Genomic DNA, 17,535 nt, shown 5'->3' with positions numbered 1-17,535 from the left:
ATGATAGTTGAACAACAGCAGACATTGGTGGCTGAATCAATATTGCATGGTCATCATAACATTTTGTGATGTAAGTAAGTATTATCAGTGCAACATCCTGGGCAATAAGTGTGTTTAACTTAGACGAAATGAAGACAGGCTTTGGATGAGTTGAGGTTTCACCACCCATGCATATGTGTGAGTATGTGTGGTAGTTTATCAGTGTTTATATTGCGCGAAAGAAAACTAGCTAGACAGGTGCAGAGTCCACAGCCTGCAGGGAGCATAGACGTGTCTAGACTCGCTGTACTGCTAAATAAGGCGAGAAGGAGGCAATACATCCAATGGAAATGCTCATTAATGACAGGGAGGGGGAAACGTGTGCAACAGTGACGCGTGACTGACCCTTTACCTGTATACCTCCGGATTACCGTGAAACGATGACAAAACCTGAACTGCACCCTAGTCGACATCCCATGTAAGGGGACTGGGTGCGATAAAGCAAAAACAAAATATGTATTTTTTTTCTGAAAATATATATATATATGTATGTATATATTCAGGAAGTAGCCCACAATTGGCTCCTTCTGTTATGATGTAACGCAGAATGTATGAGTCCAATATTGCATGGAACTTCATATCCTTGTAGACGACCCAGGTCGCTATAGACAAAGCCTCATTACAGCCAAATCCGACTAGCTGTAATTTGAGACTGTATACTCCCCGAAACGTTTAATCTAGACACGACGTGGGTAGCCTTCTCAAAGATTCCCGATTTGACAGCAGAACAGCTCCTAACAAATGAATGTCGTTGCCATTTCCCACATCGTCATAACCCAAAATTACACCAGCAAAAACAAGTCATCTGGCATTACACGTACAAAAGAAAGCGCGGAAAGTGCCAATTCATCTGATCTGTGTGCAATACTGCCTTTATGCTAATTTATGATGGCAGACCGAGCTTTTCGGCAACAGGCAAAATGAAAGAAACATTTACAGTCGCTTAACATGCGTGTGTGGTTAAAAACAAGAGGCAATACGTAGCATGTGGCTACTAGCTTGCAGCAATGAAGTAGCATGACTACTTGAGGCAGACAAGAGGCTTCAAGCCTCGATGAAAGTCAACTGCGCCAGACGTGATGTTCTTACCTGTGCGCCTAAGTCAAATCGGATTCATACGCAAACGTCTCCCCCATTCATTTACGTCAGCCGAATAGCTTTTTAGCACATGAAAATCCCTAGTCGATGCACACTACTTCGTCTTAGGGTGAGGGGGAAAAAAACGATTCAAGTAATAATAATAAAGCCACATCGACGCATGCCCCGGACCGGAGTAAAGGCAGGAGTCGGGGGGCTGAAACGTTGCAACATTTGCTCGGTGGCTGCGCAGACACAACACGAGTATGGCAGATTTAAAAAATATATATATTGAGGGAGGGCAAAATCGGGAGGGTGGAGTTCTGGAGAAAGTCTGTTTCCCCAGTGTTTCTGATATCTTTTTTTAAAGACGATATCGTGTATTCCCATTTGCCACAAAAACAAAAAAACCTTGACTGCACGAGGACTGATGTGGATCGCTAGAGGGAAGGTCAAATGTGTGAGCTAAATCTATTTTACAACCAGTTTCAACCATATTTCGTCAAAATGCATAATCGGTGACGATAGCTGTCGCGCCTCATGTCACGGTGGGTTGATGCGACCCACATTTATTTATATGCAAACAGATTTTACATCCCCTCCACATATTAGGCCTTAATCCGTGTTGCTAAGGTTTGGAAAGAAAGGCTTAATGATGTTTTATCAAACATCATGCATCTTCTTCACAATGCCTATATTGCTGTATTCACCGTGTTTCATTTATATAGAGGAGAACCAATAATGTAATAAATAAATGGGGGCGGAGATATCTAGGTGGATCTGACGATCGTCTCTCAGCTGCAAGACACCAACGCACACGTGAGAAGTTTGACTTCAGGGCTTTGTGCCAGAAAGTTTCCGGTCTAACAGAACCGTTCGGTTAAGCAAGTTCAACGAATCTGGCAGAAAGCCCTTAATCTTTCAGGCAGAAAGCCTTGAGGGCAAACTTCTCCCGTAAACGACAGCAAACGGGTCATACGACTAAACTTCCTTTCGTTTCACAATAAAAGCCCTTCAAGACACACTGCTTGAATAACAAACTATAATTGTGAAGTGTGTAATATTGATAACGACGTCCGGCTAGAAAAGCTTCCACAGGTATGAAGGTGTCCGCAAACACTACACGAGAATGAAAAAAAAATTATATATATATATCGCATCTTCAGCCGCTTTTCCAGGGTCGGGTCGCGCTGGCAGCAAGCTAAGTAGGGCACTCCAGACGTCTCTTTCCCCAGCAACACCCTCCAGCTCCTCCTGGCGGATCCTAAGGCATTCCTAGGCCAGATTGGACAAGTAGTCCCTCCAGCGCGTTCTGGGTCTACCCCGGGGTCTCCTCCCAGTTGGCCGTGCCCGGTAAACCCCCAAAGGAAGGCGCCCAGGAGGCATCCTAATCAGATGCCCGAACCATCTCAACTGGCTCCTTTCAATGCGAAGGAGCAGCTCTACTCCAAGCTCCCTCCGGATGTCCGAGCTCCTCAACCTATCTCTAAGGCTGAGCCCAGACACCCTACGGATGAAACTCATTTCAGCCGCTTGTATCCGCGATCTCACCCTTTCGGTCCCCAAAGCTCATAACCATAGGTGAGGACTGGAACGAAGATTGACTGGTAAATTGGGAGCTCTCTCACTTTGTTTATACAAGGACCGGATGGCTTGTAGCAACTGCCCTGGGGTACACGGTCGGAAGCCTTCTCCAAGTCTACAAAACACATGTAGACTGGCTGGTCAAACTCTCATGCCCCCCTCAGCACTTCCGCCAAGATAAAGAGTTGGTCCGTTGCTCCATGGCCAGGACGAAATCCGCATTGTTCCTCCTGGATCCAAGGTTGAGAATCAGTCAGAGCCTCCTTTCGAGCACCCTAGAGAAGACTTTCCCAGGGAGGCTGAGCAATGTGATGCCCCGACAATTGGAGCACACCCTCTGGTCCCCCTTTTTGAATATGGGAACCACCACCCCAGTCTGCCACTCCACAGGTACTGTCCCCAACCTCCACGTGACACTGAAGAGGTGTGTCAACCAAGACAGCCCAACAATGTCCAGAGCCTTCAGCATCTCAGGGCGAATCTCATCCACACCTGGCGCCTTGCCACCGAGGAGCTTTTTAACTGCCTCAGAGATCTCTGCCAGGGACATAGGTGGGGCCTCCCCTGAGTCTTCAGATATATATATATATATATATATATATATATATATATATATATATATACACACACAGTGCATCCGGAAAGTATTCACACCCCTTCACTTTCCCCACATTTTGTTATGTTACAGCCTTATTCCAAAATGGATTAAATTCCTTTTTTTCCCCTCATCAATCTACACACAGTACCCCATAATGACAAAGTGAAAAAGGTTTCGTAGACATTTTTGCAAATTTATTAAAAATAAAAAACTGAAATATTGCATGTACATAAGTATTCACACCCTTTGCTATGACACTCAAAATTGAGCTCAGGTTCATCCTGTTTCCACTGATCATCCTTGAGATGTTTCTACATCTTGATTGGAGTCCACCTCTAGTAAATTCAATTGATTGGACATGATTTGGAAAGGCACACACCTGTCTATATAAGGTCCCACTGTTGACAGTGCATGTCAGAGCAGAAACCAAGCCATGAAGTCAAAGGAATTGTCTGTGGACCTCCGAGACAGGATTGTATCGAGGCACAGATCTGGGGAACGGTACAAAAAATTTCTACAGCTTTGAAGGTCCCAAAGAGCACAGTGGTCTCCATCATTCGTAAATGGAAGAAGTTTGGATCCACCAGGACTCTTCCTAGAGCTGGCCGCCCAGCCAAACTGAGCAATCGGGGGAGAAGGGCCTTGGTCAGGGAGGTGACCAAGAACCCGATGGTCACTCTGACAGAGCTCCAGCGTTCCTCTGTGGAGATGGGAGAACCTTCCAGAAGGACAACCATCTCTGCAGCACTCCACCAATCAGGCCTTTATGGTAGAGCGGCCTGGCGGAAGCCTCTGCTCAGTAAAAGGCACATGACAGCCTGCTTGGGGTTTGCCAGAAAGCACCTAAAGGACTCTCAGACCATGAGAAACAAGATTCTCTGGTCTGATGAAACCAAGATTGAACTCTTTGGCCTGAATGCCAAACGTCACATCTGGAGGAAACCAGGCACCTCTCATCCCCTTGCTAATACCATCCCTACAGTGAAGCATGGTGGTGGCAGCATCATGCTGTGGGGATGTTTTTCAGCGGCAGGAACTGGGAGACTATTCAGGATCGAGGGAAAGATGAATGGAGCAAAGTACAGAGAGATCCTTGATGAAAACCTGCTCCAGAGCACTCAGGACCTCAGACTGGGGTGAAGGTTTACCTTTCAACATGACAACGACCGTAAGCACTCAGCCAAGACAACGAAGGAGTGGCTTCGGGACAAGTCTGTGAATGTCCTTGAGTGGCCCAGGCAGAGCCCAGACTTGAACCCCATTGAACATCTCTGGAAAGACCTGTAAATAGCTGTGCAGCGATGCTCCCCATCTAACCTTACAGAGCTCGAGAGGATCTGCAGAGAAGAATAGGAGAAATACCCCAAATCTAGGTGTGCCAAGCTTGTAGCTTCATACCCAAGAAGACTTGAGGCTGTAATGGCTGCCAAGGGTGCCTCAACCAAGTACTGAGTAAAGGGTGTGAATACTTATGTACATGCAATATTTCCGTTTTTTATTTTTAATAAATTTACAAAAATTTCTAGAAAACCTTTTTCACTTTGTCATTATGGGGTATTGTATGTAGATTGATGAGAAAAAAAAGGAATTTAATCCATTTTGGAATAAGGATGTAATATAACAAATTGTGGGGAAAGTGAAGGGGTGTGAATACTTTCCGGATGCACTGTATATATGTGTGTGTGTGTGTGTGTGTGTGTGTGTGTGTGTGTATATATATATATATATATGTGTGTGTGTGTATATGTGTGTATATGTGGCTTCACACACACACACACATATATGCACGGCGGCGCAGTGATTAGCGCAGTCGCCTCACAGCAAGAAGGTCCGGTTTCCTCCCACAATCCAAAGACATGTAAGTCAGGTGAATCGGCCATACAAATTGTCCCTAGGTATGAATGCGCGCGCGCGCGTGTCGATCCTGTGATCATGGCCGGATTAATCCACCAGGGGGCCCCGGGGCACGCACGTCCATTGCCCCCCCCCCTCATCAAATAGGCTACGTAAACAATACTAAACATTGTTAAATGGAAAACTAATGCAAATACCCAACATGGTAGTCGACGCTATGCCAATCCGCATGGGATTCGGATGGCGACTACAAAGTACAACACAATTTTGAATCACAAAACAAACAGATGGGAATAGCAGCTCACAGCATCGCAAACATATTGCGAAGCCTTTTTCCCACTTACAATGGCTTACCAACAGGAAATAAATGTTTGTTTCAGAGCAAATAATTTAGTGAAATATGGGCATACTTTAGTAAAACTATCTGTTTAATTATCTTTCATTATGAGCATTCTAGCTTGGGGCCCTGCATCAGTAGAGACTGTAGCTTGGGTCCCCGCATCAATAGAGACTAGCTTGGGCCCTGCCCCAACCAACGCAGGGTTGGAACAAACATCCCTTGTAGGGTATGATTGGGGGTCCCTACTATATGCAAACATAATACCCCTGACCTTTTGGGGGCCCCTTGTGGTCCAGGGCCCCGGGGCACTCGCCCATCATGACCGGTCCGTAATCCAGCCTTGCCTGTGATGGCCTGGCAGCTGGTCCAGGGTGTCTCCCCGCCTGCCACCCAATGACTGCTGGAAATAGGCTCCAGCATCCCCGTGACCCTGAAAGTAGGATAAGTGGTTCAGATAATGGATGGATGGATGGATATATACGCAAAGATGACGCAAATTCACGTTTGCAGCGGCCTCACCCAGTACCACTCATGCAGTGTCTTCGTCCATGTCTGTGTTAAGTGTTGTCTTCCTTTGATGGCTGGGAGAGCTGGTGCTGGATCGGCTGGGAGAACTTGGTGTGATGCATCCTGTGGGCCCAGGGACCACGGCCCTGCCTGGAGCTGCGACAGAGGAGGTAATCACTGAGGGCGGTCTGGCAGCAGCCTCGCCTGGCGTTGACTGTGGTGTTTCTGGTGTTGTTGAGTGGAGTGCGGGGAGGTGTGTCGAGGGTGTCTGGCTGGGAGAGCTGGCGTTGGATCGGCTGGGGGAGCCTGGGCTGATGCGTCCAGTGGGCCCAAGGGACCACGGCCCCTGCCTGGACCTGTGCCCGTGGAAGAAGCACTGAGGGTGGTCTCACAGGACGCGGAAGCGGGGCAGGCTAAGCTAACTGCTAGCCCATGCAGACCGGCAGTTCCAACAGTCAACCTGGCTGACGTTCGTTCTCTTCGACAGTGATTTTTTTTTTGTGTGTTTAGTTTGAATATACACTCTCCGGCCACTTTATTAGGCACACCCGTCCAACTGCTCGTTAACGCAAATTTCTAATCAGCCAATCACATGGCAGCAACTCAATGCATTTAGGCATGTAGACATGGTCAAGACGATCTGCTGCAGTTCAAACCGAGCATCAGAATGGGGGAGAAAGGTGATTTAAGTGGCTTTGAACGTGGCATGGTTGTTGGTGCCAGAAGGGCTGGTCTGAGTATTTCAGAAACTGCTGATCTACTGGGATTTTCACGCACAACTATCTCTAGGGTTTACAGAGAATGGTCCGAAGAAGAGAAAATATCCAGTGAGCGGCAGTTCTGTGGGCGAAAATGCCTTGTTGATGCCAGAGGTCAGAGGAGAATGGCCAGACTGGTTCGAGCTGATAGAAAGGCAACAGTAACTCAAATAACCACTCATTACAACCGAGGTATGCAGAAGAGCATCTCTGAACGCACAACACGTCGAACCTTGAGGCAGATGGGCTACAGCAGCAGAAGACCACACCGGGTGCCACTCCTGTCAGCTAAGAACAGGAAACTGAGGCTACAGTTCGCACAGGCTCACCAAAATTGGACAATAGAAGATTGGAAAAACGTTGCCTGGTCTGATGAGTCTCGATTTCTGCCGCGACATTCGGATGGTAGGGTCAGAATTTGGCGTCAACAACATGAAAGCATGGATCCATCCCGCCTTGTATCAACGGTTCAGGCTGGTGGTGGTGGTGTAATGGTGTGGGGGATATTTTCTTGGCACACTTTGGGCCCCTTAGTACCAATTGAGCATCGTGTCAACGCCACAGCCTACCTGAGTATTGTTGCTGACCATGTCCATCCCTTTATGACCACAGTGTTCCCATCTTTTGATGGCTACTTCCAGCAGGATAACGCACCATGTCATAAAGCTCGAATCCTCTCAGACTGGTTTCTTGAACATGACAATGAGTTCACTGTACTCAAATGGCCTCCACAGTCACCAGATCTCAATCCAATAGAGGACCTTTGGGATGTGGTGGACCGGGAGATTCGCATCATGGATGTGCAGCCGACAAATCTGCAGCAACTGCGTGATGCTATCATGTCAATATGGACCAAACTCTCTGAGGAATGTTTCCAGTACCTTGTTGAATCTATGCCACGAAGGATTAAGGCAGTTCTGAAGGCAAAAGGGGGTCCAACCCGGTACTAGCAAGGTGTACCTAATAAAGTGGCCAGTGAGTGTATGTGTTAGTTTAGATATATGTGTCAGTTAGTATGTGTGTTCTTGAAGTTCTTGTAGTTTTTGGATGTGTTTTTGCCTTTGTGTTGCACTGCTGTGGGCTGGGGGAAACGACAAATAAAGTGTTCCTGATTCCTGATATGTGTGTGTGTGTGTATATATACACTACCGTTCAAAAGTTTGGGATCACCCAAACAATTTTGTGTTTTCCATGAAAAGTCACACTTATTCACCACCATATGTTGTGAAATGAATAGAAAATAGAGTCAAGACATTGACAAGGTTAGAAATAATGATTTGTATTTGAAATAAGATTTTTTTTACATCAAACTTTGCTTTCGTCAAAGAATCCTCCATTTGCAGCAATTACAGCATTGCAGACCTTTGGCATTCTAGCTGTTAATTTGTTGAGGTAATCTGGAGAAATTGCACCCCACGCTTCCAGAAGCAGCTCCCACAAGTTGGATTGGTTTGATGGGCACTTCTTGCGTACCCTACGGTCAAGCTGCTCCCACAACAGCTCAATGGGGTTCAGATCTGGTGACTGCGCTGGCCACTCCATTACCGATAGAATACCAGCTGCCTGCTTCTGCTCTAAATAGTTCTTGCACAATTTGGAGGTGTGTTTAGGGTCATTGTCCTGTTGTAGGATGAAATTGGCTCCAATCAAGCGCTGTCCACTTGGTATGGCATGGCGTTGCAAAATGGAGTGATAGCCTTCCTTATTCAGAATCCCTTTTACCCTGTACAAATCTCCCACCTTACCAGCACCAAAGCAACCCCAGACCATCACATTACCTCCACCATGCTTAACAGATGGCGTCAGGCATTCTTCCAGCATCTTTTCATTTGTTCTGCGTCTCACAAACGTTCTTCTTTGTGATCCAAACACCTCAAACTTGGATTCATCCGTCCACAACACTTTTTTCCAGTCTTCCTCTGTCCAATGTCTGTGTTCTTTTGCCCATCTTAATCTTTTTCTTTTATTGGTCAGTCTCAGATATGGCTTTTTCTTTGCCACTCTACCCTGAAGCCCAGAATCCCGCAGCCGCCTCTTCACTGTAGATGTTGACACTGGTGTTTTGCGGGTACTATTTAATGAAGATGCCAGTTGGGGACCTGTGAGGCGTCTGTTTCTCAAACTAGAGACTCTAATGTACTTATCTTCTTGCTCAGTTGTGCAACGCGGCCTCCCACTTCTTTTTCTACTCTGGTTAGAGCCTGTTTGTGCTGTCCTCTGAAGGGAGTAGTACACACCGGTGTAGGAAATCTTCAATTTCTTAGCAATTTCTCGCATGGAATAGCCTTCATTTCTAAGAACAAGAATAGACTGTCGAGTTTCAGATGAAAGTTCTCTTTTTCTGGCCATTTTGAGCGTTTAATTGACCCCACAAATGTGATGCTCCAGAAACTCAATCTGCTCAAAGGAAGGTCAGTTTTGTAGCTTCTGTAACGAGCTAAACTGTTTTCAGATGTGTGAACATGATTGCACAAGGGTTTTCTAATCATCAATTAGCCTTCTGAGCCAATGAGCAAACACATTGTACCATTAGAACACTGGAGTGATAGTTGCTTGAAATGGGCCTCTATACACCTATGTAGATATTGCACCAAAAACCAGACATTTGCAGCTAGAATAGTCATTTACCACATTAGCAATGTATAGAGTGTATTTCTTTAAAGTTAAGACTAGTTTAAAGTTATCTTCATTGAAAAGTACAGTGCTTTTCCTTCAAAAATATGGACATTTCAATGTGATCCCAAACTTTTGAACGGTAGTGTGTATATATATATATATATATATATATATATATATATATATATATATATATATATATATATATATATATATATATATATATATATATATATATATTTCCATCCATCCCTCCATTATCTTAACCGCTTATCCTGCTCTCAGGGTCGCGGGGATGCTGGAGCCTATCCCAGCAGTCATTGGGCGACAGGTAGGAACACACCCTGGACTGGCCGCCAGGCCATCACAGGGCCCATACACACACACACACACACACACACACAGACACATTCATTCCTAGGGACAATTTAGTATGGCCAGTTCACCTGACTTACATGTCTTTGGGCTGTGGGAGGAAACTGGAGCCCCCAGAGGAAACCCACGCAGACATGGGGAGAACATGCAAACTCCACACAGAGGACGACCTGGGATGACCCACCAAGGTTGGACTTCCCCGGGGCTCGAACCCAGGACCTATATGTGTGTGTATATATATATATATATATATATATACACACACACACACACACACACACATATATATATAACTCTGTTAAAAGAAACACTCAACAGTAGGGATAGTGCTCAACAAATAAGGAGCAAAATAATCCAACAGCTGGTGATTGCTTAATTGCTTATAGCATGAAACGGGCTTGTACTGTCTCATAGAGAATTTACTTGACTGACTGGATTATATATATATATATATATATATATATATATATATATATATATATATATATATACACACACACACACACACACACACACACTCAAAAGTTTGGAATCACTTATCATTCAAGTCGTCCTTGCTAATTTATTCAATCATAGTGTTTTTAAATTATATGAAACAAACACCAAAATGTATTTTAAGATGTTTTATTTAGTATTTCAAGTATTTGGAGGTAAACAGTTTTTAAATGATAAATAAGACAGTTCTCTATTTCAGTGATTTCTTGTCAAAGTATCCACCGTGAGATTTGATCACTGCTTAGCAAATTTTAGTCATTTGGGATATTGATTTCATTCTTACTGGATTTCCACGTGGACTGCAGTATTTCCCATAGGGGTCTCTTTGAAGATGGGCACACCTGATGAACTTCACGACTTCGGTGATCCCATACCAGCTCTATGGGGTTTACATCAGGTGATTGAGTTGGCCACTCCATATTCTGTCTTTGACCCTCATGTTCTTTTCCTTTCCAGAAAGACCCCGCAGTTGGGATTCATGTTTTGGTTCACTGTCTTGCTGTAATACAAGAGGGTATTGTGTGTTTGGACAGAATCTTTTTGTACCCTTCTTTTTTCAAAATACCTTCTGTCCATTCTGAAGAGATCTCCCACTCCAGCATAGCTAAAGCAACCCCAGGTCATGACTCAACTACTACCATACCATGGTGGGGAATGGGAAAACCCGCCGAAAATTACTGTTAGGTTTGAATTAACGTCTTTGTGGCTGATTTATCTGTGATTTGTTTTTAAATTCCAATTTAAATTTTTAGCTGTCACTGCGACACTTTCTTTCACTGCCCAAAATGATGGATATTTTAACTAACAATTATTTTTCTACCTACACTCATACACATCCATCATCAGCCAAATAATCACAGGATGTGGTATTCCTCATTTTGATACCCAGCAACTAAAAGCTCAGACCAAGTGAGATGACTTGAGAATTCCTCATCATGGTTTCTTTAAAGGGTCAGTTTACACGTGACTTTAAAAAAAAGTGTATGGCCTTTCTATCATTTCTTAAATTGATTACAAACTGAAAATTTAAAAGATGATGTTGTACCGCTCCCTAAACTATGTTTGTGTGTACAGGTTAACAGTAACATTTGCCTAGCATCTTGATGCTGAAAATGTGGATTTTAAAAAATTACATTGGCGCCCCATACTGGTTCAATAGACGCTTACAAAAAGAGTGCAAAAAAAAAAACCCAGTAAAGATGGTGCCCAAGCAAAAAGTAGTTAAGCATAGCAGAAAGGAGAACACAAATGGTTAAATTAAAAGAATTTTTTTATGAAACAGCAAATTATTAAATATACAACATATGAAAGCATCCTTTAAATTGAGGTAATTGACAAAATTATTTTACTGTCACCGCACAGCCACTTCACAACCATAAGTATACTTGTAAAAGCCTTTCAAACTTACAGTTTGGCTGACATACATATGTAGTTAATAACAAACAGTGGCAATTTAAAATTTTCAGCACATCTCAGAATTCAAATGTAAAAATGTATATCATGTAAGTATCACTTAAAGTGGCCATATCGTGCTCATTACAGCTCCATATTTTTATTCTGGGGATCCACTAGAGTATCTTTGCATGATTCACAGTTAAAAAACAAAAACCAATCCTTATCTATCTTATACTGGCCCTTTATGCAGCCCCTCAGTTCATCATCTGTCTTAAGCCGTTTCAGCTTGGTTTAGCGCCCTACAAGCCCACTGCTTTCTCTGACTGGCTAACTCCGCGAAGCCTGCCAAGGTGAAGCACTCGGTCCGTGAGCGCACCGCCCCATCCTCTTGCCGGTGTTGAGGGCGGCCAAAACTAGTTGCTAGGCAGGGTTTATGAAAATTTGTTACATAGTGACATAGATACGTAACGGAAGAAAATGCTGGACTACAAACAAGGCGTTTCAGGCAGTATTTTCTGTTGGAGAGAAAAGCTCCCCTTTGGCGTGGACTTTGGGCTTTATAACTCTGCTTTTTACATGCACCTCCCAGCTATATAACGCACTAAAGAAAATGGGAAAACCCAATTTGCATGATATGGCCTCTTTAAGGCCCCAATCTGCAATTTGTGCATGGTTACTATCCTCCCCACCCATTCACTGCACAGTTGAGTCCACATGGTCTGCACAGGCTTGAAGTCACACACTGACACAAAGACCAAGTCGAATTAGTAGCAGTCTCGCTGAGTCCCCCCCACCCCCCACACTGTCAAGGCCTTTTTAGACAAAACTGTCTTGACGTGGGCATATCCTCCGTCGGGAACGCTGGTCACCTCTCTTGGTTCATTAAGTGTGACAGGGTTGAATTTTACCATGTAATGTGGCAGGGCATACGACGATAAAAAAAACAAACCCCACGGTGATCAACAGAAGTATGGTTAAAAAAAGAAGAAGATCAGGTTAGAACTTAGTATATGGCTGGACCACGACTGCATTAAACGGCTGTTTTTGGGCGACTATATTTAAAAAGGTGGCTGTTTTGACATCAGTTCCGTAAACAGCTGATGACGTAATAGAAAACTGTTCGGGGCAAATTCATTTTGAAAGAGCAATGGCCAATGGGGGAAATTCCAACTTGGTCGTCTGACCAATGGTGAAACTCCATCACTCACTCAGGCACTCACTCAAGTCACTGACAACCACATGTGTGGGCTGGCCCAGCTGCCTGCAATCCAGCCAAATATCTATAGGGATTGTGATTAATAGAATATAAAATAATTTTTAACAAAAGGATCACACTAGTCAGCGGGCTAATCTCTGTGTGTGAAGATTGCATGTATTGCTGTCTTGGAATCAATCACACGCTAGTCTAAAATGTTTGTGTGCAGACTGCTTCAATAAAATTTCTTGATATTACTGTACCTCAAGCTCACTTTTGAGAATTTTCAACCCATGTCTCTGCAGCTTGAGTTTATTGAGACAAAAATTGCAGTCATTAATGCATCTACGTTTTTTCTATGGGCCTGTTTTGAATATCCGCTGGGACCTGGTTGCCTTTTTTTTCTTTTTTTACACGGTGATGCTGGTCACGTGGCTTGGGTCCTGGGCTGTTCCAGTGGCGTCTGGACACTGCTTGGAATCCTGTGCATCATATTCCTCATACAATTTACAATCCCATTATAATTCTGTTATCCTCTTTCAATGTTGTATTCTGTAAATTGTGTAAAACACAACATCCATTGCACGTTGTCCGTCTTGGGAGAGAGATCCCTCCTCTGTTGCTCTCCCTGAGGTTTCTTCCTATTTTTTCTCCCTGTTGAAGGGTTTTTATTTTATTTTTATTTTTAGGGAGTTGTTCCTTATCCAATGTGAGGGTCTAAGGAGAGGATGTTGTGCTGCTGTAAAGCCCCTTGAGGCAAATTTGTAATTTGTGATATTGGGCTATACAAAAAAAATTAACTTGACTTGACTTTTTCTTGTGGCCACATAGCCCGTTCGTACTTCTTCATACAATGTGACAGTAGTCTATCTTCAACTCTTACAGTTTGACGGGGGTGGGGGTGTTTACCTGACTTTACTTTTTTACCGTCATACATTGAGATATACACTAAACATGCAAGACAATTACAATCTTACAGTGTGTTGGGGCCTTGAGTCACTCAGTATCTTTTTATATTCTCTGTTATCGATAGAAATTTAGCAAACATGTCCGCCTCCTAGTTGACTTCGGACGCACGAGTGATAGCAAATAAACATCGTCGGAACACAAAAATAAAAGGCTGATAAACTGTGGCTGTTGGATGCACATTGGGTCTGCATTTGAGAAATGGAGACAACTGCAAGCCTCAAGAGGATTTTCAAGCGTCTCAAAATCATGATGGATTATAACATACCAGTGTTGAGAGCATGATCTGTAGACTATAGGCTGAGTTGGTTCGGCTGTTTGAGCTGCGTGAGTGAGCTTAGGGAGGGGCGCTGATATCGTATTTTCCTTGAAATATACAATATCAACATTTGGGCAGTTAATAGTGGAGTGCATTGTAACACTCCATTTAACAGCGGTGCTGTTCAACATTATGGATTGGGTCATTAAATTTAACAGTTTACAGTTTGTACATCGAAATTCTTTCAATCTGTGTGTTACAGTCATTTGAGCATTATGTAACGCAAGAGTAATTTCAGAATGGTATAGGGTTAGTGGTAGCCACACCTGCCTTTAGTGTCTGATGAATAAATCTATTAACCAGAAATACATTTCTAAGAAACACAATCAAGGTCAATAAATAGATGTGCATCAATTGAAACTGCCCATAGCTGACAAAAAAATCATAAGAAAATAAAAATAAATATATAAAATAAATCCATAATGGATGGCCTAGGGCTATGCTAATGGAGACAGAGTACCACTGGCAATGGACAAGGCAAACTGACAAATTTAAGCCCCCCCAAATTGGTCCCTACACTACCACTGCTCTACATTGTCCATGTAGTCCTCCATGATACTGTTCTCCAGATCCCACCAGTCTGGGAGCAGCGCCTCAGACTCCACATCCATATTTCCCCTCTGCCCCCCATCAGTTGGTGGAGGGTGACTCTCAGGCCGATGGGGCATTTCTGTGGGCTTCAGTGGTTTCCCAGGCCTTAGTGTGAGCCTTCCCCGGAGCCGTCTCCTCTCCTGGTGCCGCCTCTCCCTGGCCTGCCTGCGCTCTTGCTGCCTTGCCACCTGGAAGCGCTGCAGGAAGAGGTCACGGGCGTACTCGTACAGCTCCACATCCCACCGGTTCAGCTGGCGGATCCTGCGCTGTGTCTCAGAGGCCACCTCAACGCTGGATGCACGTGTACCATTGAGCTGCGTGAAGGGCGCAATGAACTCCAAGTTGAAGGTGCGCTCAAACAGGTACTGGGTTTTGCGCTGGTACTCAGTCAGCCCAAAGAAAGCCATGCCTCGCAAGTTACGTTTAGCACTTTCAAGGAGCACTGCCCAGCGACCCTCCTCGCTCATGGCAGACACATTATAGCAGCCCACCAGGCTGAGGTCTGCTAGCATGCGTGTTTGCCGGTTGTTGGCAAGATTGTAGGGGCAATCCATGAACTCCTGCAGGGAGCAACCTGACCAATCGTCTCCAGAGTAGCAGCTGGGCAGTTCGGACAATGTGGGCGCGTGTCCATCACACACATGTAGGGAAGCTTTCCATGTGGCACCACGCTGCACGTGGCGCCACTCGCTCAGGTAGCGCCACACTGGGTCCCGTAAGATGGTTATATAATAGTAATTCCTACAAGAGAGAAATGGGCATTACACCATCATTTAGCCTAGTACTGTCAACGATAATACTAAACCACTAAAAAGGCGTAACATGTTTAATAACATGCACAAGTCAGACATATCTGCATATTACGCCAAAATCTATTACCTCCTTCAATACATTAAGAGACGAGATTTTTCCAGCGGTAATTTCAAAAGATCTGATCGTGACCAACCTTGGGACGGGGGTCTTAGGAGCCTCACGCGTGTCCATGAGTGACGGGACGCAGTTCGTCAGTTCCGTCCAGTCGGCATGAAGGCCACAGCTCCAACCGGTGGAGAAACGGGAGAAGAGCCACGTTTCTTTCTTACCTGGCCGGTAACAGGTGCACTTTTTCTGACCGGCGCGGCACTCGCAGGGCCTCTCGAGTTGAATGTTGCGCACCAGGTGGCGGCCGAAAGTCGTTCCCCCGGTCTTCTGAATGTGTAGAAAAACTATGACGTCGTCGCCCTTGATGTTAAAGTCCACGGCGTGACTTAGATCCGCCTCCGAGAAGTTGAAGCGGGGGACAAATCGAACTAGCGCCCCGTCCTCTGCAACGTACGGGTCCTTTGAGAGCACGTCTCCGAAATCGTTCCGCCCGGCGGAACCGGCCGGCTTCAGTAACGACCCGAGGTGAAACAGGTGACAGTCGGAGCCGCTAGGACAGGCGTACTGGAGCACAATGACGCCGAAGAGCAGGAGCATGAAAAGGACAATCAAGAGCCGATGGTTGTTGCTGGACTTTTCATCCATCTCCCCGGGACGACAAGATAAAACATAACTCTGGCCGTTCACTTCTCCCGTCTCCACTAGGGGAATTAAATCTTTTTTGTTTTTTATTTCATTTATTTATTTTGTTTTTCCGCCTGACTAGTCGACGCGACGCGACGCGGCTGCTGGAACAATAACAGTGTAGCGGCTGGCTAACGCCTTGACTCGCTAAACGTCAGCTGGCTCGAAATTACAGACCGACTTTCATCGAAGAAGACCGCAGCTTTCGTTCGTAGTGCCGTATCAGTACGTGTTTATGTGTGTTGAGTAAAGTCGTTGTGTCACCTGCAAGTCGCAGGGCATTTGCCTTTAGCGGTATCGAGATATCGCATTGTCAGTCATCTTCTCCATCCCAGTTACCGATTCTTGACCTTTTATTCCCGGCAGCCTCTGCGCGACTTCAAACATTACGTCACATCAAGGTATTTGGGTGGAGGCTCCGACAGCCTGAGTTTTAACTATGGGTCGCGATTGCCTGTCTATCGATACTGTTGAAGCGCTTTTGTTGAATATATAAAGGCGTTTAAAATGTAGTTTTGTTTTGGGCACAGTGTCTTAATTTCAATAGGAATATTACAGGGAAACCCGCTACGTCGCAGCCGAAATAGCTCAGTTGGGAGAGCGTTAGACTGAAGATCTAAAGGTCCCTGGTTCGATCCCGGGTTTCGGCATTTTGCTGGTGTTGTTGAAATCGTGCTTCACGTTTTCCTGCGCATGTTGGAAGGTTAGTGAGATTTAGGGATATGATTAAAATGAATGTTGTATTTTCATTTTGTACGATCGCAGTGTGTAGTAGGCGCATCCTCTCATCTCAAATGACGCAGTTCTGTATAAAAAGATTTGTATTTCCGGATGTTCGCTCAGTAGTTTGATGGGGTGAAAACAAAGTGAACAACGGTCTATGTTATTTTGTCAGTTGTGATTCTGGAGCAGTTCTCGGTTTCCACCGCCATCGCTAAAACATTTTAAACAACTAATGGCATTTCTCTACAGGTGAAAATCCCTACAGTATCGTAATTAAAAAAAAGTTTTAAATGTCAAAAGTTCATTAATACTCATCTGGTGGCTTGTAGTGGTCTAAAGCCCTATTTAGATGCGTGTTTTAAACTGGAATTAAGGGCAAACATAAATATTATGGAACTGACATTGTGTTGGCATTCATGTATACCGTGGGTTACCTCTTTTCAGTGTTTCTACAATGACCCAAGCTTTAGCGTGGAACCTGTATTCTGTCCAAGTCTTAAAATGGCATGTCATTGACTGGTGTCATGGTGGCGAGAACTGTTGTCATTGGGTTCAATT

The 17,535-nt window shown here is 44.6% G+C and overlaps 1 protein-coding gene and 1 non-coding gene across 2 annotated transcripts; one reads left to right on the top strand and one right to left on the bottom strand.

Moving 5' to 3' along the window:
- Positions 1 to 14,558: 14,558 nt before the first annotated feature.
- On the bottom strand, positions 14,559 to 16,571 carry hs6st2 (heparan sulfate 6-O-sulfotransferase 2). Its single transcript, XM_056291388.1, has 2 exons — positions 15,656 to 16,571; positions 14,559 to 15,450 (listed from the first exon to the last, which is right to left on the bottom strand). The coding sequence occupies exons 1-2, from the start codon at positions 16,213 to 16,215 to the stop codon at positions 14,637 to 14,639; spliced, it is 1,374 nt and encodes a 457-aa protein (XP_056147363.1). The 5' UTR covers positions 16,216 to 16,571; the 3' UTR covers positions 14,559 to 14,636.
- Positions 16,572 to 16,831: 260 nt separating this feature from the next.
- trnaf-gaa (transfer RNA phenylalanine (anticodon GAA)) lies at positions 16,832 to 16,904 on the top strand. The gene has a single exon. It is a non-coding gene; the product is annotated as a tRNA-Phe (tRNA).
- Positions 16,905 to 17,535: the final 631 nt, after the last annotated feature.

Source organism: Lampris incognitus, chromosome 1 (genome assembly GCF_029633865.1).
Source record: "Lampris incognitus isolate fLamInc1 chromosome 1, fLamInc1.hap2, whole genome shotgun sequence".
NCBI classification, from domain to species: Eukaryota; Metazoa; Chordata; class Actinopteri; order Lampriformes; family Lampridae; genus Lampris; species Lampris incognitus.
Note: the sequence above shows the minus strand (reverse complement) of the source record. Positions and strands in the feature narration are given on the sequence as shown.